Raw genomic sequence first — 21,130 nt, forward strand, 5'->3', positions numbered from 1 at the left:
CCCTTGCTCTGTTTGAGAGTACACTCCATGCACAGGCAATTCAAGCACAGCCATCTGCCAACTGTAGTGAATGTGTCCCTATTAGACATTTTACTTAACTGCTCTGAGTTGCCTCTAATTTCTGATGGTGTAGTCCAGCCTTTCCAGGAAAGCCTGACAATAGCTATTTTTACTTGGATATAAAAGTACCCTGTGCTGCAGTGAATTTTTTTTTCCCCTGTGATCACAGGGGAAAAAGGTCACAGGGCTGAGGGCAAATAATCCTGCTGAACAAGTAATCCCCCAGAAAGTGCTATCAGCCCTTGGTAGAGATCTTTCATGCAGCAAGTTCTCCCTCTGGTCCCAGATATTTCCAGGTAGCTTTTGACATTTTCTATTGTTGGATTTGCTGAGTGCCAAGATAACTCTCCTCTGAACATTACAGGAATAGCTTCATTGACCTGAAAAACTATGACCTGTTTCTTCTCTTCCACTTGGAAGATTAACCTTGAATTTCTGACGCCTGCCACCAGCAGCTAAGTCTCACTCTTTGGCAAGAACAGGACAAGATTTCATAACCATATTGGCTGTATCACCCCTGCAATAGGTGGCTTCCTGTTTTCTCCAATTGACCCGAATGTATTATGTCTGTCTTTTCCATAATAAGTTCCACTCAGAACTTGGTGCTCCCTAGGCAAGACGTCATACTAATGTAATTAAGTCTCTTCCTGGAAGCCTCCTACAGCAATAAGGCTTAAAAATAGTGAGGAAAAAACCAAGGTGCCCACCATGCTCTTTAAAGACTTATGTCTAACCACTACATGTGTTGACTGTTCAAAGGAGGACAGCTGAAAATATTTAAAAATATTTGAGCAAGAAAGCAAAATTTGTTAAACTGTATCTGTCAGGTGCCAAATGTTCTGCAGGCATCTAAAATAGAAGGGCCTTACCCAAAGGATATGCTGAGGTGGTGAGTTCTTTAAAGAGTTATATTCAGACATGTTATTTCTCTTCTGTTATTTCTCTTCTGTTATTTCCACTGATACCAAGCCTCACTGCCACCTGTTGCTTGGTCATAAAGTTTAAGCCAGAAAGAAACATGCTCTCATCTGGTCTAACTTCCTGACTAGAAGATTTCACCCTGCTATTGTGGATAGAACTTAATAATCTGTATATGGTTAAAGTTCATCTTCCAAAAAGAAACACTGTCCTGATTCATAAACATAAAAAATCAGAGAATCTCCACTCACCTTAGTTGTCTGCTCCTAAGGTTACTTGCTCTCTCAGCTAAAATTCTGTGCCTTTTCTTCTAATTTGTCTGACTTCATCTTCCGCAAATGACTTCATGTTATGCCTTTCTCCAGTAGTCCAAAGAGCTTGTAAGTACCCGGCGTTTTCTCCACATGAAAGCACTTATTCACTGTAATCACCTTACTGTAATATAAGTAGGACTGGATTTCAGTTTAGTTTCAGAATAATAATGACAGATTAAAAAAACATGTAGTTCAGTAAGCAGTGGAGCTAATGAAGTTTGTTTTCTTGTGGATTTGTATCTCATAGTTAGATTCTCTGGTGTCTCAAGAGCACACACTAGTCAAAGGTTTTCCCAGCAGTGAACTCACTCCTCATCATCACCATTTATGTGGATTCTCTGGTCTAATAATATAGTTGAGCACTTTAGGATGTTTCTTCCCTCTCTGCTGAGTTATTTTCTTGGAACTTGTAGGAAGGGAAGGGATATAGAGACTGATAGAAATATATAGGTGATACGATCAGTTAAGTTCAATTTTCATAGGGAACCAGACAAAAACAAAACAAAACAAAACAAAACAACAGTTCTATGCCAGCTAAACACTGGCTTTAAAACCTTTGCAGTGGAAAATGCCACTCCAGATGGTAACATGTGAACTGTCTTGTTTTCAAAATTTTTTTTTGGTATTCTCATTGGGAAACCCAGATACCAGGATCCCCTCTAAGGCAATAGGTGTTACAGTTGGACGGCAGCTCCAAAATTCAAATCTTTCCTGTTGAAAATCAGGCAGTCAGTTTCTTGCAATTTGAGCTTAGGGACACCAAGGAGTTCTGTACCATATGGTACCAGAATATCTGTCTTCTGCCAAAAATTTCTGTCTCCCTGTGCTCTGCTCAAACCACATGGCCTTTTTTCCTTCACAGTCAATTACATCAGATATAACTGATATTCTTGGCACAGGAATTTATTCATTTATTCTGCGTGTTTCTGCACGGGGCTACAGTACGTCACATACGGTCAAGAGTCCCAACAGTGACAGGTGCCACCTGTTAAAACACTGCTACAACTGTTTATGTATCTTGCTTCATGGAAAATACTATCTCTAACCCATCTATCTAACGCGCTTTAACCTTTAACATTACAAAATCTGACTGTGTATTATGGGCAGCGCCCAAATAAGACTAGGCATTGTAAGTTGAGACCAGTATGGTATGCAAACTGATTCCGTCAGTATCTGCTACCAAAAAATACCTGAAGCAGGTATTCTACTTGTAATAGATATCTGAAGTTTTATGTTTTCATTTGTCACTGAGTAAGCAAAACATAGTACTGATGAGGACTAAACAGAATAGGAACAGGAGTGGCACTGCATCTCTGCTGGCAGTTGGTTTTAAATCTGGTCAGTGCGTGCATGCTTGACCCAAAGGAGTGTGGTGTGAATAAAGCTGGAGGGCTTGGATGGCCTCCAAGCTTAAAAGAAGAGTTATCAAGTCTTTGCAGAAGCTGTTGAGTCATTAAAGAGTGCCCCAAAGTATACTGAAGCCTTCCATTTGAAGGCTTTGCTGCCTCTCTTTCCAGGCATGGTGGCTTGTAAGGCAGGAGGTATTTGGCAGCAACTGCATGCTATCTTACTGCCTTACTACCTTCTGAGAGTACAGAAAGTGCTGGAGTCAGAGTAAGCCTGAACTGCATGACATTTTTCAGGTGCGATGACCTGGGAGAGAACATGGAAGAGATTTTGCAATCATTATCAGTGATTTCACTTCGATGTTTAATGTGATTTCTGCGCATTTTTATCCTACAGGAGAAAGAAGGCAGAGGAAAATCTATCATTCTTATGGACAGCAAGGGTCTATAGATTTGGGGAATTACAGAAATAATGACTGGCCTGGTAATGAAAATATCTGTGACAATAATGGTGCATGTAGATCTCATGATGACCATACTTGAAAACATTTCTCCCAATATATCTGAAGGGACTGTAAATACAAATAAATTCACGGAAAAATATTTGAGGCTGACTGTTCCACAATAAGAAACCGTAATACTGTTGCTTTTTAAAAAGCTGGGCAGCTCAAGTCAGCAAAATATTTACTTATTGTACCACTTAAAGCATTTTTTTTTGTCAAATACTTTGCGAGATACTACCTATAAACTTTAATCTGGAAGGTAAGTATACTGCCCTCCTTTCAAAAGGGGAGAACTTGAGGCACAGATCCTAAACTTGTCCACTTTCCTAGGAATGAGTTAGTAAGCAAGCCCAGAACAGAAATCACAGGTTGTCATACTAGAAGTTTTGCTTAGAGACAATTCCAGTTCTTCAGATTTTGATGAATTTAGGATTTAAGGTTATCCAGGAATTTCACTTTTGAAGTTCTATTCACCTGAAAAAATCATGATCTTAAAGATCAGTTCAAGTACTTTCCGTTCTTAAGGTAAATGAATACTATTTTGAAAATCAGCATACATATGAAGACATATATAATAGATAGGGCTGTTAGTTTCATTTCAAGAAACAGAGCTAAGTAGTATCCTTTCAAAATCTTCAGCCATGTATGGTATTTAAATCTTTCTTTGTAAATATAAGGAATAGATAAAGCAAATCTGGAGTTAGTAGAATTCATATGCTCCCCCTTCTGAATGCAAAAATGTGTCTTTTCTACTCTCCTCAGTCTCCTCCTCATTAATTCCCATGCTGTTAGCTTTTTGTTTTTTTTCAGTGCTTCATGTAAAGCTTAACCTGCTGCTGAATTGATTTAATGTGGATTTATGTTTTCCTCGTTTGAATGGTTTATAATGCAAAACCATAAGGGGGTACAGCTGCTGCAACAAACTCCCTTACTGAAGCTTGCCTGCTGCAAGCGTTCCTTTTGGAGTCTGACTTGGCTTTGAATCCTAAGATTACAAAAAAATGAAAAGTAGCATGGACTCAAGCACTATAATTGATGCCTCTAAATTTTGTGCCTTTGCTGTCCTGTCCAGAGCTGTGTTGTGCAGAATTTCTTCAATGAACACGTTCTTTGTTTCCCTCCCAAACCAACAGAGGAAAAATACTAGGAAATGTACCCTCTGGTACTTTTTAGACAGTGCTTCTGTCTAATATCCCAGCATTTTATAAGTTTTTTTTTTTAATCCTAGGTAACAATTTTGACATTAAAGTCAGCAACTGGAAAATTAGAAAAAAAAGTGGTGCCATCTGTGTACAATAGTCCAAGGTAAACGTAAAATTTCTGTGCAAGGAAGAAATGAGAGAAGGTGAGGAAAAAAAAAAACAAACCCCAATGTGCATAAAGACATGTAAGGACAAATGCAACTGAATATTAAAACCCTCAAACTATCTATGTGGTGAAAATGAACTAAAATAAAACACTCATGTCTCAGTCACTCCAATATTGATAGTTCCTTTTGTTGTCATTTAAAAGCATTCTTAAGATCTCTTACCTTGCTAATATTAGATACTCGACTCCTCCATTTTTGCTGGAAGACTCTGGCACATTTTTGAGATCCTGGAATATGATTTTACATGTCATTCACCTATTTGAAGAGAAAAGACAAGATTTTTCTCAGATATTTTTCTAATTATTTTTAAAAGTGTATTTATTTTTCTATATTCATTCTCTTTCTGGGTTTATTTTCAGTACTTTTCCTACTGAGCTTCTTTTCTGTTTATGAACGTGTACTTCCATGCAATTTACTCTGATCAGCTAACAAAAAGTTGCCAGAAACACAATTAAATTTGCTACAGTACTTTACAATACCTTTTTTGCTATTAATCTGTATAATTATACTGGGTTAGGCTCCCACAGCAAAGTGTTAGCCATTTATTGTTATTTATTTCCATGCCTTATTGGGTTTGTGTGGCAAGGTTTTGGTAGTGGGGTCTACAGGGGTGGCTTCCATGAGAAGCTGCTAGAAGCTTTTCCTATGCCTGACAGAGCCAATGCCAGCTGGCTCCAGGATGGACCTGCTGCTGGCCAAGGCCAAGCTCATCGGCAACAGTGGTAGTGCCTCTGGGATAATCTGCAGCCGAGAGAGGAGTGAGAATATGTAAGAAGAACAACTCTGCAGACACCAAGGTCAGTAAAGAAGGAGAGGGATGAGATGCTCCAGACTCCAGAGCAGAGATTCGCCTGCACCCCATGGTGCAGCCCATGGTGAGGCAGGCTGTCCCCCTGCAGCCCGTGGAGGCCCATGGAGGAGCAGAGACCCACCTGCAGCCCGTGGAGGACCCCACGCCAGGGCAGGCAGACGCCCAAAGGAGGCCGTGGCCCCATGGGAAGCCCACGCTGGAGCAGGTTTGCTGGCAGGGCTTGTGACCCCCTGGGGGACCCACGCTGGAGCCCTCTGTTCCTGAAGGTCTGTGCCCTGTGGAAGGGACCCACGCTGGAGCAGTTTGTGAAGAACTGCAGCCCGTTGGAAAGACTATTTATCTTCAGCATTTAATATTTTGCCAGCTAACTAGGCCTTGGCATAAGGGAAAAGCTACTCCTTACAGCACACAAAAAAACTGCCAAAGAATTCAGCAAAATAATTTTTGTGTCTGCCAAGTTTTGGGAAATGATTAGTGAAATTTGATATAAAAAAGCAGAATAAAATATAAGAAGCAATATTATGAATAGATTATTGAAAGCTATTTGGTAGCTTTCAACATCTGAAGTCAGCACATGTATTTTCAAGACTAGAAATCTAAGAGTTGCTCCTGTTACTGAAATCCAGAATAAAACTCCTTAACAGCAATGTGAAATTAAGAAGCAGGCACTTCTTTATTGCAGCACCAGGCACACGGGGAATCGCTCCACCTAGCGTGCGCACCTGTCTGATCCAACAGCACAGTTAAATACACATTTGATATACATATTCACTAGATTTACAAGAAATGTTATACATAAACATCAATTTTGCGAGAAATCATTATAATGCATCTCCTCCCATTTGCGCATGTTCAGTCTTTTGAGTCGAGGGTCTTCTGGTGGTCTTGGGGGTCATCAGAACGCCCCCTCCTCGAATTCACTGGTCGAACCCCTCCTTAAAATCTCCATATATGGTCTTGAAAACAAGACCTTGAATCTTCTGGCTTGAAAGTGATGGCTCAAGGCCCAAGCTGCATAGCTGGTGCCTCGTTCTACCACTCTCCTAATTACCCTCGACACGTTAGGCTAGCTTCCAACAAACGAGGTGTTGTAACGGTTCTAAGACTCGCCGTTCCCTCTAAGGAAGTTTCATATAAAATTTAACCCATGTGACTATAGTTCTATAGTTAGCAAGAATCACCCCATATTGATATTCCAGAATCATATTGATTAAGTATTTTCCTATTATCAGTCATTGGTTATATCATTGATTATAATTCTACTGATTAAAGTTCTCGATACCCAGATCGAGATGGAAAGGGCAGGGGGCTTCCTAGCAGCAAGCTGGTGTCCATAACAGTTTCCTTAGTTTCCTAAAACACAATGCTACAAGTCAATTAATCTGTATCAAAATCTCCGTGGTTAACCTATTTTACTACAATTCCCGTGACTACAATTTACTTTTGATCAAGGCTAGCTCAAAATTAAGTTTTTAACTTTTTAATATTTGCAACACTCCTGAACTGGAGATCAGAGTTGAAAACACAATACCTGACAAAAGGGCTTCCCATTTCAAACTTGGTACATATTTTTTGAATCACTGGACTCTGGGTTCTCTTAAATGCCCAACATGAAAATCACAAAGAAAGAAAATGGAGTGCCTACTGCAAATTTTAATGATGTGGTTTAGAAATGCATTTTTTCTCAAAATTACTGAGCTTTTAAAAAATAAGTATGATCAGAGGCAAAATGATTGTGCTACTGATTTTTGGAGCATGACATTTTGACGTTTCTCTGATTCAGTCCAAAATTTCTAAAGAAATTTTCAAGATAGTCCCTAGACGAAACACAGTATTGAAAACCTACTCTATTTCTTTTGAAATATAAATAGAAAGACTCCCATTGATAACAGTGGGAATGCATGATGACCTTTTGCTAATTTGAAAGTACAGAAGTTTGAAATGGAGATATTTGAAACCAGAAATGAAGCTTACAGCCTGAATAATATGTACTGTACTTTTTCTCATTTATATTGCATAATGCCATAATTTATTTTGCTATGCTAATGGCGTATGTGAGGATTTTCTTTTAAGTTATTTAAAGTCAGTGATAAAAATGAACCACTTAGAACATGCTGTTGCTCATTAACAACAAAACTAAAATGTATTTACATTGTATAATTAATGTGCTCATTTTTCCTGTAATGAATAGACATTATCTACAGATAGAAAGCTATAGGATTTTTATGATAGATAACAGGAGCTTTTGTGCTTCCTGATGATCAAAGTAAACGCTTAGATTTTTCTAAAGATGAAGAATATAAGAATGTTTCATAAATATTCAGGAATAGCATGACACCTATACCCCTCAAACCTTTTCTAAAGCTTGAAACAAAATGGGGAAATGATTAATGAGACCATGTGGATATGCAATGGGAGAAACTACTCTGTCCTATTGCTGGATTTCTGGGTCAACAAGTACAACTGCTCCCTTTTGCATCTGATTCAGGCATTATACAAACGTGTTACAATTCTTTGCTGAAAAACTAGGCGCTCCTGTTTCAGTCATAGCCACGTCCAAATAGAGAGAGATTAAACTGAACCCAGAACAGCACTCTGCTATCCCTCCAGAATTATCCCAAATGAAGCTAGAAAATACACTACACGCTTCTTAAAACTTCTGTCGTGTTATGTAGTGTATTGTGGTCTTATTTAGTGTCACTTAATGTAACCATAATTACTGGTTCAACTTTTGGATATGGACCCATATATTCCTGTTTTCAAATCTACACCTTAAGCCATTGCTTTATTTGGTTTCTTTTCAAAAGCTGTTTGTTTATGGTGTACACAGGTGTCCGTCTATGGTGTAACAGTAAAACTGCCATGACTTTCGGAGTTTTTAATTAATAACTTCTTGGTGAATCATGAGGAGTTCTCCTCATTGGTTTTAAAGGACAGTTTTGTAGTACAAATTTCTATTATTTAAATAGCTTGAGTTTTTTAAACACTTCTCAATATTAAAAAACTCTCCGTTAAGTTCTTCCAATTTTCCGTTGGTATCTACTCAACAGACATAAATACTTCAGGAAAGGGGATGATTCACTGATATTTTTACAGGAAAAAAAAAAAATGCCTGTTCGGCAGTAGCTGTGTTACCCATTCACACCTACAGGCCTGGGGGCTCCTCCCGCCCCACCATGCGCCCACCGCCCCCTTCCTGGGGGCCGCTGACGGCGGGCGGGGGGGTCGGCGGATGGCGACGGGAGGGACAGGGACAGCCCTACCGCAAGAGCGGGCCCAGGTCTGCTGCTGGGAGGCTCGGGGCGGTGAGTATCCCCCTTGTAGTTAAGAGGGGAACCCCAAGGGTCCGTTTGCTGGTGATTTCAGAGGTTGTTCTCCTCAGAACACCCGAACGGAAGGAAACCCAAGAGCCGTGGAGCTGGCGGAACCCCGAGAGGCCGCCTTAGTGCCTCACCCGATCTGCGGGAGAGAACGGACACCCGCTACCCGCCTCGCTCTGGGAAATCTCTTCCCCGGGAAGGGCGCTGCCCGCCTCCAGGCTGTCCCCCGCATCCGGGGTGGTCTCCGCCGCAGTTCCACGCCCTGCCCGCCGGGGAGGCAGCCCCACCCGCCGGCGGCTGCGGCAGCGAGCAGGCAGCGCCGCAGCAGGAGGCGCCGCGCGACACCCCGCCTCTCGCGATGGCTCCCCAACCGGCGGCCGTAACGGCCGTAACCTGGCAGTCGCTGTTTACCGCGGCGTAGCCAATGGGAAGGCGGGGCTGGGAAGCCCGGCCAATGGCAGGGAGGGGCGGTGCGTTTAAACGGCGCCGGTGCCGAGCCAGGTCCGGGGTGGCCGAGGCGGGGGTGAAAGTTTTTGGCGGCTGTGTCGCCATGCCCAGCCGCCCCGACGACTACGAGGTGCTGCTTACCATCGGCGTCGGGTCTTACGGCAAGTGTCGCAAGGTGCGCCGCAAGGCCGACGGCAAGGTGAGGGACCGAGGCGTGGCGTCGCCGTCGGTTTCCGCGGGGTGCTGGCGGCTCCGCGAGATAAACGGGTGGCCCTGGAAGCCCCTCTTCACCCCCTGCAGAGAGCTCTGCCTTGTGCATAAGTCGCTCTCTAAGTTTTTTGTTTGTTTGTTTGTTTTTTCCCTCCCTAGATCTTGGTATGGAAGGAGCTCGACTATGGCTCGATGACGGAGGCAGAGAAACAAATGCTTGTTTCGGAAGTGAATTTGCTCCGCGAGCTGAGGCATCCGAACATCGTCCGGTATTACGATCGGATCATCGACAGAAGCAGCACAACCCTGTACATCGTGATGGAGTACTGTGATGGGGGGGACCTGGCTAGCTTGATTGCCAAGTGCACGAAAGAAAGGCAGGTGAAATCTGTTTGTGACTTTGGAGTTTCTAGCTCTTCTTAATAACTTCTGAACAACTTTGAGTCTAATCCTTTGGACCCAACAACTTTTCAGAAATGGTGGGGAATTTTGCTAATGAATGCACCAACTGATTGGATATTTATGTCCAAATAGTAAAAAAAAAAAAAAGAAACCTGAGTGCTCTTATGAGACAGAAGGGTTGAAAGGTTTCTGTGTGCAATGCTATGCATGGAATTAAAAACATAAACCAGCAAGTCGTAGTACTCGCAGATAGGCAGCTTGATTTGTGGGTTTTTCTGGCCTGACCATCAGTAAAACCACTTGCACCCTATTTTTTTTTTTTTTTTTTTTTTTTGTTAGAACACTAAAATACATGAAAGAGAAGTGATTTTTGAACACTGTATTGAAAGCTACTTTATGTGCCTGTATAGCTTGTGGAGACGCCAGGTTGATAAGACTTCAGCTTGGTCTAATCTTAGACTTGGCAGCCTACTTATTAAGTATAATATCAGTTTTCACATACTTATGTGAAACAAGTACATGACACCACATGTGTTACTTTGTCTTAATAGTCTAAGGTGGTACTGCAGCTGCCCTCAAACATCAGTGTTTTTATTTAAGGAAGGTTATATTCAAAAACAGTCTTGTCTTGGCTCTGTTGTTTTCTGTTGCCCATCATAAATCGCTGGCAATATACTGTTATTGTAAGTGATCAAAGGGACAGATCTTGTCACAAAAGCATCAAATTGATGTTTGTGTTGTAAGTAATGGAAATGCTACATATTTAGACTCTTTGGGGGAGGAAGGCAATACTACAGGGATTCTGCAACAGAAGTCTAGATATCTTCCAACATATTTGGGATGATTTTTTTTAATATCCATTTTTAAAATAGCATACGTAGATGCCTGTTGCTGTTACCTTTCTATAAAGATGCTGAGATTGATTCAGTGAAGTTTTATAATAGTAGTATTAAAAAACTTACAGAACTAAGACTGGCACCAATTACTTAAACTGGTGTATGCTCAGAGAACACAACTGTTAAACAATGTGTTTATCTTTCAGATATTACTTGGAAGAAAGCTTTGTTCTCCGAGTATTGACTCAATTGACGTTGGCCTTGAAGGAATGTCACAGACGGAGCGATGGTGGAGTCACTGTGCATCGCGACCTAAAACCAGCGAATGTCTTTCTAGATGGCAAGCAGAATGTGAAACTCGGAGATTTTGGACTGGCTAGAATATTGCACCATGACACCAGCTTTGCCAAAACATTTGTTGGAACTCCATATTATATGTCTCCAGTAAGACCTCCCTTCTCTGCCTTATCTTCCTTTTTGTCTCTCCAAGAACTGTTTTCTGCAGTGTTGGTCTTGAAGTCTGTGAATGTTTGGGAGGTTTTAATGAAATTAATCTTAAGCACAGGTGACTCTTTTTTCATAGAGTGTATATGTTCTGGAGACAAGGTTATTTTGCAGTTATTTTCATCTCATTTCTTCCCCACACTGTCGCTATCTTCTAATTGAAATTGCTCTTCATTGTATAAGTTTTGATAAGTTCCTGGAATATTAGAGATCTTGGAGTATATTGTTTCTGAAAAGGAACAGGGAAGCTAGAGCACTTCTGTGTTTCACGGTGTTACGGTAAAGAGCTTATTAAATTACCTCTTGATGGTAGGGTTTTAATTTGTACTGGAAATGAGCAAGAATGAGTTATTTCCCTGAATGGTGCATTTTGTGTGGGAAGGATATGTTGACTGAAACATGGAGTTGTATTGACTGAAGATTGGTGCAACACTTCAGTCTTCTACAGTGTAGTACTGCCATAACTTGTTAAAATCCTGCTAGTAAGAGTAGTTGTGGAGATTAATTAAGATGGAATCTTAAAAGTAACCCCAGTAAGTAATTTAGACTTGAACACTAGCTGATTATCCTGCAATAATAGAACAATGTCTTAGTTAATACACTTAAGACTGTTCTCTTTCTTTAGGAACAGATGAATCACATGTCATACAATGAAAAATCTGACATCTGGTCTCTAGGATGTCTCCTGTATGAATTATGTGCTCTCTTGTAAGTATAGTATTGTGGTAATTAATGTGGAAGCATAGCTGTTAATGCGTTTATTATTACATTTTGTACAGATGAAAGCTTAAAGGTTTTGGAGACTAATCCTAGATTTTTATTTCTGTATTGGTATTGACATTAGGCAGTCAAAACAAACCTTTGATTGCAGATTTTTTTTTCTTAGTCTGATAATTTAGAAAAATAAGTCCTGTAAAGCTAGTGAAAGAATCCAAGTAAAATGTTCTCCTTCAGGCCTCCATTTAGAGCTTACAACCAAAAGGAGTTGGCAGAAAAGATAAGGGAAGGGAAGTTCAGACGAATACCATATCGTTACTCAGACCAGTTGAATGAACTTCTCAAAGAGATGCTGAATGTAAAGGTAAGAATCAATTACTAATTTTTCCATCTATAATTTGAACTAGTGCGGAAATACTAGTTTTCCTTCTCAATTATTAAACAAGCTGATCTTGAAGTGCTTGCTATCACCTTGTCACTGGCAATATCACTTGTAGGGGAAGGATGGACGAATTGTGCTTTGAGTCCATTAAAACAAAGGCAGCAGCTCAAGTGTTATGTCAGGTTCACGAGATGCAAAAAGGTTGTCTCAGTATTGGCTTATATGGACTTTCGTAACAGCATGCTTAAAGTCTTATAACTGGAGAGTTAAAATGGTTCCAGTGTTGGAAGTCGGAAGGGGTTGTTTTGTTTTAATTTTGGATTTTGCTTTATATGGCTAATGTATAGCCCCACCCCCATGGCTGGCATGGGGGTGTTGAGAAGAGTACTGCATGGGAAAACAAAGCTATAACAGGAACCCAAGTCTCCAATAGATATGGATCCTTCAGGAATCAAGTGACAGGTAGAGATGCTGAGTGTTAGTTCCAGAACCTACTGACAGTTGCCTCTGTAGCCTCACCACCCCATTCTGGCTCTGAAAGTAGTGGGAGCCTGGGCTTGGAAAGCCAGACTTCCAGCTTCTGGAGCTGAAGGCTGGTAACACCTTCCCCCCTTCAGCTTTTGTAATCTGGTTGTACTACCTCTTCCTAACTCAACTTTTCTCCAACTTCTTCACTGTATAGCACCTCATCTGATTTTCTACCTCCGGTGGGTCTTACTTTGGACACCCTGTCCTTAATGTTTCTTGGTTACAGATGGAACCTGTTGGTAATGTCTTTCCTTTAGGATTACTGCCGACCTTCTGTTGAAGACATTCTGCAGCACCCCTTGATAGCAGACTTGGTGACAGAAGAACAAAGACAAAATCCTGATAAAAGGGGCTGGAGATCATGGGAGCCAGAAAGGCTGCAGCATTCAGATGCTGCAGTGAATGAGCTGAAACGGAAGGAACAACAGTTACAGGAGCGAGAGCAAGCCATTAAAGAGAGAGAGCAACGTTTGGAGCGTATGATATTCTACTTTGGGAAGGGGGTGGCAATGGGATTCTGATTCAAAAGAATAAGTGTGGAGGAAGGAACAGTAGATGTTTTTTTAAAACCCTCATTTTAGTGCACTAGGATATCATAAGCTTGCATTCACTACTAGAATTCTGTCTAAAGAGTAAACAAAGAATGCTTGAGCTTACTCATGTATACTAGTTCTTGTTTTATGTTACTAAGATATAATTGGCAGTTTGGATATAGAAGTCTGGTTTGGGAAGATTATTAAATGTGAGTGGCCACTAGCAAAGTATTCATAAAAATAGGGTCTGAATATATTGTTCTGCACTGTGCAGTGTAGGTTGCTTTTCACCTACTCTGTGTAAGGTAACATTGGCTTTACTGATTTGTAACCAAAGGTGAGCCTGATGTTGGAGCAAAATATACTTGAGTAAACTGTCAACTACTCTTATAGAAGCTGTACCCTACAGGTAGCTTACCTGTGATGCTGTATAGATGGCTGATCTTCAGGTGCTGGAGTTTCCTGCCCACATAAAATACCTCTTTGCATAAGCAGTAGGCTCTGTAATACAGATTTTAACTGTATATATTGTTTTCAGAGCCTGAATACCAGCAGCTGCTGCTGCTGTAAATAGGATGTTTAGTCATAGCTAAATTATAGTATCTGGTATCTAAATATTTATTGAGATCTGGTGTCATGTGTGCCATGAGTTAACGTGCAGAATAGAAAGCTGCTATAGCTTCATTGCTGCAGATATGGCACAGTCTGAGTGGGAGGGAGAAGAAAAATCATGCCTGGCATTTCAGAGCACTTGTCCAGTGTTTGATCAGTGCATTGATAAATGTGTATCTACACCACAGTTACCGTGCTTTGTTTAGAATCATAGAAGCAGAAATAGAACAGGCTATAGTTTTTGTTTGTTTAGAATCATAGAAGCAGAATCTGACAGGCTATTGCTGCTGTCTTTTTCTGCAAGAAAATCCATCATGCACAATCACTCTAATGCTAACACTTACATTTTAACGCTGCATACTACCATATCTCTACTTCCAGAGAGAGAACGTGAGCTCTGCATTCGAGAGAGACTGGCAGAGGACAAACTTGCTAGGTATCTTACTAACCTATAATTGCCTAGATTAGAAACTCTACAATCTTACAACAAAAAGCTTAAACTTCTCTTTTCAAAACAGAGCTGAAAACTTGATGAGGAACTACAATTACTCCAAACAGCAGACGATACTGGCTTGTGCAGATGGTCCAGGTATGAAAATATACAAGAAGCCACTTGCACTGACAAATGCAGGCTGGTATGACTAGAAGAACACCCCTGATGCTCAGCATGCTATCCCTAGACCCATTATATTGATACAAACCCCAACTACCTCTGTGTAGTTGGGAAGAGACTCTTGATTTTCTGCTTTTTGCAAAGAGACTTAATGAATGATGCTTAATCATGAGTATGAGTTACCATTGTTGGCACTGTAGTCTTCTGCTGTTTTGGAAATTGGGTTATTGTGGTAAGCTAATGGAAATGCTGATTTGTAACCCAAACTTTTCTCAGAGCTGCACTTATTTTACTTATGGATGTCTTTTTATAGACCTTTAAATTTATTTAATTTTAATAAAATTGCACGTGTTGAATCACTTCAGCTTTAGTTCAACTTCCAAAAACTTCAAGATGGGAAATAATACTTATTGCAAGTGACCCAGCTGGATTGGTGCAGCATAAAAGCTCTGAAGAACTCAAGCTGCTACTATCACCCTGCGGTTTAACTCCCTAAAAAAACCCACAGCTTTGAAAATGTGCAGTAATACTTCCTGACTACCTGTAGTCCAATCTGTTTTACAGTAGTTATTACCCCATAAGTATTTGACACTCACTTTGAACTTCACTATCGTAAGAGGCAGTAGTATGTGTTCATTGCACTCATCTTTAGTAGTAAAAATGATTCAAATATCTGAATGCATTTTGAAATATTGGTGGAATATTAAATGACTAGGTCCTAAGTAGTACTCTAGAACAAAGAAATTTAACATGCAGCAACACTCTCTTCATTTAGTTGTGGTCAGATAAAGAAAGATAAGCATGTCACTGCCTCTAATACGAATAAAACTGAGGGTCCTTTTTTTTTTTTTTTTTTCCCAAGAAGATGCCTATCACAGTAGGAAAGAACATAAGTTAAATGCCACCAGAAGTTAGTACTTGAGCTATTTCTAACATTTGTGTCAATTTTGAAGATTCCACTTCTCAACATCTTGTCTGATACATGAAAGAATTAAAAATAAATGTGCCTTGGGCTTTCTCATGCTGCCTCTAGCACTGGATGACTGAAGATAAATGGGCTTCAGCATTTATTTCTGTTCTCTTCTGCATCTCCCATCTCTTTACATGATACTTTGATCTTAACAGAGGTACTAATTTTTGAAGATGGCCAAAATCATTTTGAGTAGATAATACCTTAAGACAGACAAGGGAGAAAAGTGCATATAGTTATTAAAAGACTAAGCAAATCTTGCAATATCTGTAGATTACTCAATTAAACATTTGTTGCAATGTTTGCTGCTCTTCCAATTCATTCCATGGTACTCTTGTAATACTGTTTCTAAAATTTTCCCTGTTCTGATATGCATGGATTAAGTGCTTCTCCAATATGCTACCAGGTTCACTTGCTTCTGTTTTCTCTAGTTGCTCAAATATTACTCTATTTTTCACAACTGAATTGCATCTCATGCATTTCTTAGAACCCTGAGTTTTCCTCGAAGTCAGTTGTGTGGTTCACTTTACAGTAAAACAGAATACAAAACATCCTGATTTCTAAGAGTCCTAGACACTACCTGATTTTTGCAGGAATTTTCTGACTTGTAGGGAAGGAGTTTATGTTAAAACAGATATAGCTTACTGACATGAAACTACAACAGCCACAAACAGTGTTTGGTCCTTCACACTCTTTGTTTTTTGCATCCTTGCTCTAGCCTAATATATTGAAAATTAAGGCTTCAGCAGCATTAAGATTAGGATAGTTAGACCTTTGATTTAAAAAAAAAAAAAAAAAAATCACACCTTAAGTTGAGCTTTGTGAAGCTGGCTCTTAGGAGAGCCAACTCAGCTGTTTTAATAGCTTTCAATAGTAGTTTTTGTGCCCTGAATCATTATAACCAAAGTAAACTAACTGTCTTTTGATTGTGGCAGTTTGATAGGATAGCTATACTATGAAAATTCCTGTTTCGGAGGCTGCAGTGAAAGTAACTTGTCAATTTTTCATGCACCTAAACTCATTATTCATCAAGACAAAACCCAGTTTGTACCCCATTAACTTAATACAAGGATAGAGTTGGAACAATGTGGGTAATGTAGAAAGACCACTGGACAGGTATGATCTGCCCCTGCTATGGAGGAGAGGAAATAAAAGTTTTCTTTGGTAGCTGGGAGCCCAATTCTCCATTTCCTTTTGGAACTGGATTATGTTACTGTTTTAATTTCTGTCCTTCAGAAGAAACTCCATGTCTTTTTTCCTTATATCAACTAATATTTCCTTAGGTGTTGGGAGGTGCACCCTAGAAACTACAATGGCATATATATTTTACCACAATTATTTTAAAGCCTTCTTTTCAGTTTTTCCTCCAAAATTGGAAAAGACTTGTTGCTATGAACTGAAATGCATTTAATTAGATCGCTTAAAGCCATAGGTAGTTACCAAAATGGCTAACAGGATTAAAAGACATAAGCTAAACAATAAATGCTGAAAGATGCACTAATTTAGTACTTGTTTTTTTTTTTTTATTTCTTAAGATAATGCACTCCTGCTCCCCTTTTCTACAACCAAGAAGAAAGTACACTTTGATGGAAGTGAAGAGAATGCTAAGCCTCCTGTTAAGTTGGAAAACTATCCTCTTTCCAAAGAGAAATGCTCTGATCTCAAAAAACGTCTATATGCTGCAAATCTACGGGCTCAAGCACTGTCTGAACTGGAGAAAAACTATGAACTAAAGAGCAGACAAATCTTGGGCATGCGCTGAAACTGTAACATAGATGTACAGTATTTAACTTCAAAGAGTTGATTAAATGTATAGGAAGATACTTGTGCCTCCTTCTTTTAAGCTGGAACCTACTGAAAATTTATTTTAACAGTTGTTATACAAACTCTTAGTTTGTGCCATGTAGTTCATGATAAAGACACAAGAGATTATATTGTGAAAACAGATAGTTTTGATACCAAATCAAACAAACTGAATGAATTGTATTATTAAAGAAAAATATTTTGGTCCTCCTTCTGTTTACCGTACATTTCTCTTCTGAAAATATAAAGAATTAATATTGTAAAAGTTTTTTTTTAAATCTGGTGTGTAAAACTTTTCACATGAAAAAATGCACAGGGTCTAGGCTAGAATGATGCTGTATGTAATGTACAGTACTTGATAAAAGAAGTATTGCTATTTTGTATACATGGAAAAACCGTGGCTTTTTATCTGTGTTGTTTGTAAATATTTTTTTTTAATATCAAAAGAGCAAAAAGATTTTATGCTATCTCTTCCTGCTAACTAGGTGACCTATCAAAGCAGGCTATTTTTAGTTTAATGTCTCTGATGAATGTATGGGATATGGGTCAGCTCAGCATACTTGATGAGTTTATACTCCTCTCTGCCTGGGCAGCTGAATGGCTTGCCCATCAGCTCCTGAAAGGCCCATTTCAGGGCACAGCATTTGAAACAATACCTTCTTTGGTTTGTCTTGAAACTGTATTATAAACTGATTCCCTGAGACTTCTCTCCTTGAAGGGACACTATCCAGGGTATTGACACCTGTGTTTTGGGGAGGAGCAATTGTACTTTGAATAGCAAATCCTAATTTTCTTGAAGCTTATGAGGTATCTCCATCTTTCCCTTCACAATTCTCTGCTGGAGTTCAAGTTGCTCACTTAAGGTGGTGTAAGTTTTCATGAACTAACTTAGACTCATGAATTTAAAAAAATCCTTTGATACTGTAATCTCTGGCATATATTTTATATAAAGATTTTTTATCTTTGGATTGAAACGCCATAAAACATACGTTCTTAGAAAACAGCTAATTTTCCAAACATTTGTTTCCTTATTGGGCCATGAATGTTATCTAAGGAGGTATTCTAGATTGCTTTTACTTGGGAAAAAAAAAAAAAGAATCTTATTTGAAACATCAGTTTAATTTGGCGTATTTGCTCATTGACAGGTACTTGCAACAACAAACAATAGCTCTGCTCCAGCAGATTTTTAACCACCCAGCAGAGCTTATCACATTTGCTTGCATACTGGTTACTGTTTTCACCACAGCCTTTGCTTAAAAGAACTAGAATATGACCATTTCGTTTGCTAGTCTAAAACTACCACTGTTCTGGTGGTCGTTACTCAGCGCTAAGTGTGGTTGAAGTGTCTGGCAGGTATGCACAGCCAGAGTAGCTGGGCCACATGGATTGGTGCAGCTTTCCTTCTGCATTCTTTCATATTGTTTTAAGATTCTCACGCGTATTTGGAGGGTGAATCCCTGCTTCTCACTATGTTTGTATATAGATATTTCTGTTCTGTGCCTCAACCAGATCTGCAACGCGGTTCTACTGGCCTTCATGTGGATCTTTATTGTATAGCACATAAAACACCAAACAGAAGAATATGCAGTAGTGTTAGTCTAATCGGAAAAAAAAATGTAGGATGCTTTGTTGTCTGCAAAATGCAAGTACCAATTAGTGAAAGGAAGAAACCACGCAACCAAGAAAATAAATTAGTAATTAATTCAGGAAAGACAGTATTGTCTTTCTGGTGTTTGCAAATACTTTGCTTTTAAGAAGACCAAACAAAGCAAATGGCCTGACAGTCTTTTTTTTTTTTTTCCCCCTTTTCCTTGGAACATATACATGGAACAAATCATTTCTGCATTTAAAGGTAAGGTACCTTCAGAGGGACACCTGCAGCTTTCCTCTCCTTTTAATTCTCTAGTGACCTCAAGATGGCACTGTTGCCCTGTAATTGTTGGGAATTTCCTTTCATCTATGGATGCATTCGTACAAAATTTAAGATCTGATTTAAATATACTTTTACCTGCTTTGTTTCAGAAAATCATAAGTGTGGTAGTGCAAGATGCTGGTTTTCTTAGGCTACAGATGCTTTAGTACTTGCTGGTGCAATTAATTGTAATCATCTCCGATTTGCTATTTTGCATATTTTATGCGTATTTTATAAAAGTAGTTGAATCAAAGTCTTAGTTAACAATTACACTGTTGTGAATAAGAAGTGCTACTGAGAGTGCAAACTGTATCAATCACGATGGCAGTAATAAATGAGAACAGCTTAAGTTACAGCTGTAGCATTGAGCTATTTAAGCTGCGTTACTCACAATATCTTCTTGAAGTATTATCACTCTAATATGATAAATGCAGTCTTTCTTGAGGTTTTTTTGAAATAAGAACTTCCTACTAATATGTGTCAAACATAGGGGAAGGCACCCTGGAGATGGTCGTCATTCTCTCTCAGGACTTTTGCTTTGGAATACTGAAATTGACATTTTCCTACAAAAGCACAATTCTTTTTCCCAGAGCATATGTGTAGCAATTGGAATTGCATTCAGGATGCACTTAAAAAATACATTCAGGAAAATAAATAGAACATTTATGGGAATAGTGACTGCTTATAGAGTGTTTGCAAAACATTGCCATCATGCTGATGGGTATACTTACCTCTTCAAAGTGAAGGTACGTATTTATGATACAGCTTAAGCCTTACCGGACAATCATAATGATGTACACTGTTGCATGCTGTGAGATAAATTCATTAACATTTAATATAGATATAAGGAATTTTAATAATACACATAGTTGTGGGCACACAAATGAAATATAGGAGCCAACTCCGAAGTTACACAAGTTTTATATGCATAGAACACAATTTAGCTCAAGGATAGACTGGAGGGGAAGTTGCATCATCTTTGAAAAACGTGGACCAGATCCCTGATTTTCAGCCTCTGTGTGTGACCTTGATCAAGACTGTCCTGGGCCTTAGGTTCCCATCTGCAACAGACTCATCACAGGGGGGTGCTCAGAGACAGCACTGGGATCCTGACCAGATTTTTCGTGGCAGTGGTGCAATTGCTTTGGTCTCCGGCAGCTGTGCAGGTACTAGGGAATAGAATTTCCTATGAAAATAGCGGTGAGTTACTGAAGTAATTTATTTAATGATTAGCCTGGACAACTATCCCCTCTGTGGCCAGCTGTCCAGGCCACTCCACGTGACTACAGTGCTTAAAGAGTGTGAAAGTGCTGGCTAGCTAGGGCAGATAAAATGCTTAAAAGAAATCACAGTGAAACACAGAGGACCATCAATCTTCTTCCTAAACATAAATATCAATAGGTCATTAAATCCATACTCTAACATTGACCATGTGGAGAGATAATGCCTCTGGAATAATCATAAAATATTTTATCACAGGGAATTTCACATTTTTGCCTTTACTGTTGGTAAGTAACCTAGGAGGAAGTGATCTGGTCCTAGCAGTGGCCCAAGCTGGTTCACAGGTGCTCACCACAAGACTCAATCTCCTGCAGCTTCCTGCAGGTACAAGAAACAATGCAGAGCAGAAGCTCCCTGCTATTGCTCTTGTCTTCATCCAAAAAAGAGAGATTGCTCCTCACTTAACGCTGCTCATCATCCTAGAGAGAAGGATGTCCTGTGCTGACAGAGATGAAGTCCATTTCCCAGTAAGCAACGCTTCTAGCATTGATAGTCCAAAATACAGCTGGATGCAGCAATGGTACAGTGACAATCTTTGAGCCGTGTCTTTGTCTTATTCCTCCCTTGTGTAACCTGTGTGAAGCCAGAGAAATCCTAGCAGCTGTAAAGCTGGTGTATCAGGTGTAGAAGCCAAAGCTTGCCCTGAGAGTCTGCTTCATAGGCATTTCAGCACCGGGGGAAGACTTTGGCCTAATCAAGGCTACACACAGTATAATCCACATTGGGTATTAGAAATGAG

General features: G+C 39.6%; 1 protein-coding gene across 1 annotated transcript; it reads left to right on the forward strand.

Moving 5' to 3' along the window:
- Positions 1–9,163: 9,163 nt before the first annotated feature.
- On the forward strand, positions 9,164–17,632 carry NEK2 (NIMA related kinase 2). The gene is made up of 9 exons (XM_086744825.1): positions 9,164–9,287; positions 9,458–9,675; positions 10,743–10,980; positions 11,666–11,748; positions 11,995–12,121; positions 12,925–13,144; positions 14,194–14,248; positions 14,331–14,401; positions 16,931–17,632. Exons 1-9 carry the CDS (start codon positions 9,192–9,194, stop codon positions 17,155–17,157), a joined length of 1,335 nt encoding a protein of 444 aa, XP_086600951.1. The 5' UTR covers positions 9,164–9,191; the 3' UTR covers positions 17,158–17,632.
- Positions 17,633–21,130: the final 3,498 nt, after the last annotated feature.

Source organism: Chlamydotis macqueenii, chromosome 3 (genome assembly GCF_036417535.1).
Source record: "Chlamydotis macqueenii isolate bChlMac1 chromosome 3, bChlMac1.mat, whole genome shotgun sequence".
Lineage (NCBI taxonomy): Eukaryota > Metazoa > Chordata > Aves > Otidiformes > Otididae > Chlamydotis > Chlamydotis macqueenii.

Bases quoted from the DNA above. Each gene is read 5' to 3' on its own strand.
- NEK2 (XM_086744825.1), top strand. From the start codon at position 9,192: ATGCCCAGCCGCCCCGACGACTACGAGGTGCTGCTTACCATCGGCGTC. The intron at 10,981-11,665 runs GTAAGACCTCCC...CTCTTTCTTTAG, and splicing joins CTCCATATTATATGTCTCCA to GAACAGATGAATCACATGTC. The intron at 13,145-14,193 runs GTATGATATTCT...CTCTACTTCCAG, and splicing joins GAGAGAGCAACGTTTGGAGC to AGAGAGAACGTGAGCTCTGC.